The sequence below is a fragment of the Alligator sinensis genome, unplaced genomic scaffold, assembly GCF_000455745.1.
Source record: "Alligator sinensis unplaced genomic scaffold, ASM45574v1 scaffold387_1, whole genome shotgun sequence".
In the NCBI taxonomy this organism is placed as follows: domain Eukaryota; kingdom Metazoa; phylum Chordata; order Crocodylia; family Alligatoridae; genus Alligator; species Alligator sinensis.
Genome location: NW_005842196.1, coordinates 1,867,483 through 1,870,983, shown reverse-complemented (window position 1 = coordinate 1,870,983; position 3,501 = coordinate 1,867,483). Strand labels below are relative to the sequence as shown.

The window sequence follows — 3,501 nt, the reverse complement described above, 5'->3', positions numbered from 1 at the left end:
TTTCCCTTCACCCCCCCTTCCACCCCATTCTGGCTACTGTCTCCAAACCTCCAAGACATGAGCACTAGTTCTCTTGCTACTCCCAGAGTGAAGCATCTTGTTTAGTTGCCAGGTAGAGAAAAACCACTGTTCTCAGACACAGACAGGAGCTTTGGACTTACAGGAGCAAAACGTTCACTGTTAGAGATCCAACATTAATGGTATTGCATCAAAAAACAGAGGTCCAGTTTTAACCATGCATTTGCATTCAAAAGGTTAATTGTAAAAATGAGACATTTGCACACTGAATTCTCCCTGTAGTTTTCGTTAGACCCGGATTCTTTCACTGCCTGCCCTCAGCTGTTAGTGTTGTTGTGCACTGATAGGTGGCTGCCATGATTGTCCTCAGAATTGGCTGCTTTTCAGGGAGGGTATGAAGAAACTGTCTGCCTGACTGTCTAGAGTGGAAAGCATCTGGGATCATGAAGGCATGCCAAACCTGAAGTAATAACACTTCTTAATTAGGCAGTATAATTCCTCTGAGGATTTCAAATCACCTTTTGAACTTTAAGTTTATGAATTTCCACAACATCCCTATGAGGCAGGTAACTATTCTCATCCCTGTTTATAAATGGGGAAACTGAGGTACGGAGCAGGAAGGTGTTTGCCTGAGATTACAACAAACATCAGTGACTAAGCAGGGATTCAACCCAAGAGTCCCAGACCCCCAAACTAAGCGCTTTCTCATTCCTCCTCTCCACAGAAACAAGTTTTGATCCTTGTATTGCTGTTCTATAGCCTGATGATTGTTTTCTTTTGGGTGTTTTCTTGTCTCCTGGTCTGTGGTTGCTGTCAGCAGATGCACATGTCCAAGCTGAGGTCCTAATGGCAGCTGGAAGGGTCTCCTCCTTGCCCCAGTGACCTGCAGCAGAACTCTGCAGTTGCCTTCAACCCCCTTACACTTTCCCTCGGAGGCATGTCTTAGCTAGCACCACAACATCTTCGATTTCACTTATGTCCCTACCCCTCACCCCAGCTGCTGGGAATTTTCAACTAAAAGCAGCTTTAGAATGCAAACCCCACTGCACTGGCTTCTCCCCAGGCAGACAGAGGCAATGGAGTTGCATCTTCCCTAGGAAGGAGGCAGGCAGAACCAAAGCAGTGGGTTTCAGAGGTACTATGGAGCCCTGCCTGGGGGTTTGCAGGATAAAACTAGATTGAAGGACCACTTGCAGGGGTTGAGTGGTGAGAGTGCAGAAGGCCCAGAAAAGGCTTTCTCTCCTGGAGGTGGTGGCAGAAGCAGAAAGCTGGTGAACAACTACCCCCTTCTTATGTAAAGCATGGATTTTGGGAAAGGGTGGAAAGCTATATTAAACACCTCAAGCATCCCTAGGTCAAAGGACTCTTGCCTGCTCCCCCCCACCCCCAATGCCATGGCCACAGTCTTCAAGCTACTTTGCTGGCATGCACAGAGTTTAGAGGCATTGACAAAATTCAGTGTTAAATCAGAAATCTGCTGGAGATTCAATCTCAGAGGAACTACCACTGCCCCCCAACAGCTGCAGCTGAATCTTTTCCTGTGCTTAGCCTTGAGGTGGGCTTGAACCTCCAGGAAAGGAGCTACAGGTCACCATTTCCATCAGGTGACCTCAGGTCACCAACCAAAAACAGTGCCAGCTCTGCAGCCAAAAGATCTAACAGCTCAGTGGGCACCAAAGCTCCGTGATGCCAGGAGGAGAGCATGGAACCATGTCCACTCCAGAGATGTGCATCCTAGCTGAACATGGCATGAGCTAGGGGCAGGTCCCTTCATCCCACTGCCCTGGGGTAAAGCAAAGTACAGTGAACACATGCTAGCCCCAGAATCAGGTATACATCTGCTCTGAAATCTCTGATGTAAAGAAACCCCTTTTGTGTTAGCTTTAAAGTTTCCAAAGTTGGCTTTTGTTCCTACTCACCCATTGCCTCTGGATTCAGTCAAATCCCTTGTCGGCGCTTTTCCTTTGGTGTTGTTTTTGTTCAGCTGGAACAATCCTTCCCTCTCTCTTTTTCTCTCTCTTCACCTTCCCCTTTCCTTTCCTTTTTCTCTCTGAGTATCTCTGTCCTCTTCCCCAGCAAAGAAAAGGGCTTTCTGATTGACAGCCAACCCCCTTAAAGGGACAGGCCCCCCGTTTCTCCTCCTCCCATTCCCCCTCCCCTCTTGCCCCCCCTCATCAGAGATACTGCCTTATTGTGGGAGCTGCTCCATCTTCGCTGACTGCCTTTGGCTGCCAACTTCTCTTTGCTACAAATCCCCTTATGTCCCTACCCTCAGAACGCACACACTCGGCAGCTTCGTGTAGGAAGGTCAGGGAATCTTGTTGCAAATTCAGGGCTTTTTGGAAACTCACGGACTAAATCCAAGAGATGGTGGAAGAATTTTGGGGATTAGTAAAATTAGTTTGATTTGCTATGTCTGCGGCATGGCATTGGAACTCAGCCTGGGAACATATGTCCCGGTCTGACCTCTGAAATGCCCCATAGCCATTTAGCTATAGCTCAGCCATGAACCTCCCACGAAGGATGTGTGTAAGAAAGAAGGCCCCTCTCCACCAAGCAATACATTTCTGCCTTATGTTTATGGTAACACCCAAAAAGGGCCTGGGCTTTGCAAAGCCTTGTAGGTTAGGCTTGGGGCGAGTTCAAGATCAGAGCCAGCCCAGTCCCAGAGGCAGTTAAGATCCAGGCTCCTGGGTTTCCAAGCTATTGTGCTTTGGGCTGGAAGCGAAGAGTGTCTGGTTTCCATTTCTCCCTCTACCTCTAGATTCCAATGTTTGGGTGGCCACTAATATACTCTGAAAGATACCAGATAACGCACTGACACCAGGCAGTGGTGGTGGGAGTATGACCCTTTAGGGGAGTGTCAGAAAATCACAGGGTGAACAGGATAAGGACAGGGCTAGTTTGGAACCTAGATGGTATCCTGCTCCACCAGCCCCTCACTGGAAGTGTCAGTGGAAAGATCAAAGACTGACGGGACCACGTCAGTTATGCTCTTCTCTCAGTTCCAGAGATTCTGCCTCCAGCTCCCCGCAAGGCATGCTATTAGGACATGTAAGGGGTGAGGCATGCTGCTCATGCATGGTCCCTGCCTGATGGGTAGGCAGAGGAATCTGGTCTTTAGGACTGTCTAGGTCTGTCCTGTTCAGGGCACTGGATAATCCCTCCCTGCTTAACTCTGCATTGCAACCTATGTGTTGGGTAACAGTTTCTGTAGGTGATGCCAAGTGCCTTCTCCTGGGACGTGTGCTGATACGGTCCAGGCACTGGGAAAAGTGGCAGTGACAGAACCTGTTGCCTACCTGAAAAGAACAACACCACAGGGGTTCAGCCTGCAGCATGTGGGAATGTTGAGTCCCACCCCTGATCCCTGCTTCCATCCCCATTCCCAACACACACTGGACCAGTCTTGAAAACTTGCTGATCCCCTGCTCCTCTGACACCCCTCAAGGAGAAGAGAAAGTGATGGGTAAAGAAGATCAC

The 3,501-nt window shown here is 48.9% G+C and overlaps 1 protein-coding gene across 2 annotated transcripts in view; it reads right to left on the bottom strand.

Annotated features, from left to right (window-relative positions):
- The window catches only part of PLP1 (proteolipid protein 1), an 18,975-nt gene extending 16,756 nt beyond the window's left edge, over positions 1-2,219 (bottom strand). Inside the window, exon 1 of one of the 2 annotated variants that reach the window (XM_006026523.3) lies at positions 1,938-2,219. In XM_006026523.3, the coding sequence (XP_006026585.1) occupies positions 1,938-1,941 (4 nt within the window). In that variant the 5' untranslated portion in view covers positions 1,942-2,219. The remainder of the gene's footprint in view (positions 1-1,937) is intronic. The other variant, XM_006026524.3, reaches the window with a different exon arrangement.
- Between the last annotated feature and the right edge of the window lie 1,282 nt (positions 2,220-3,501).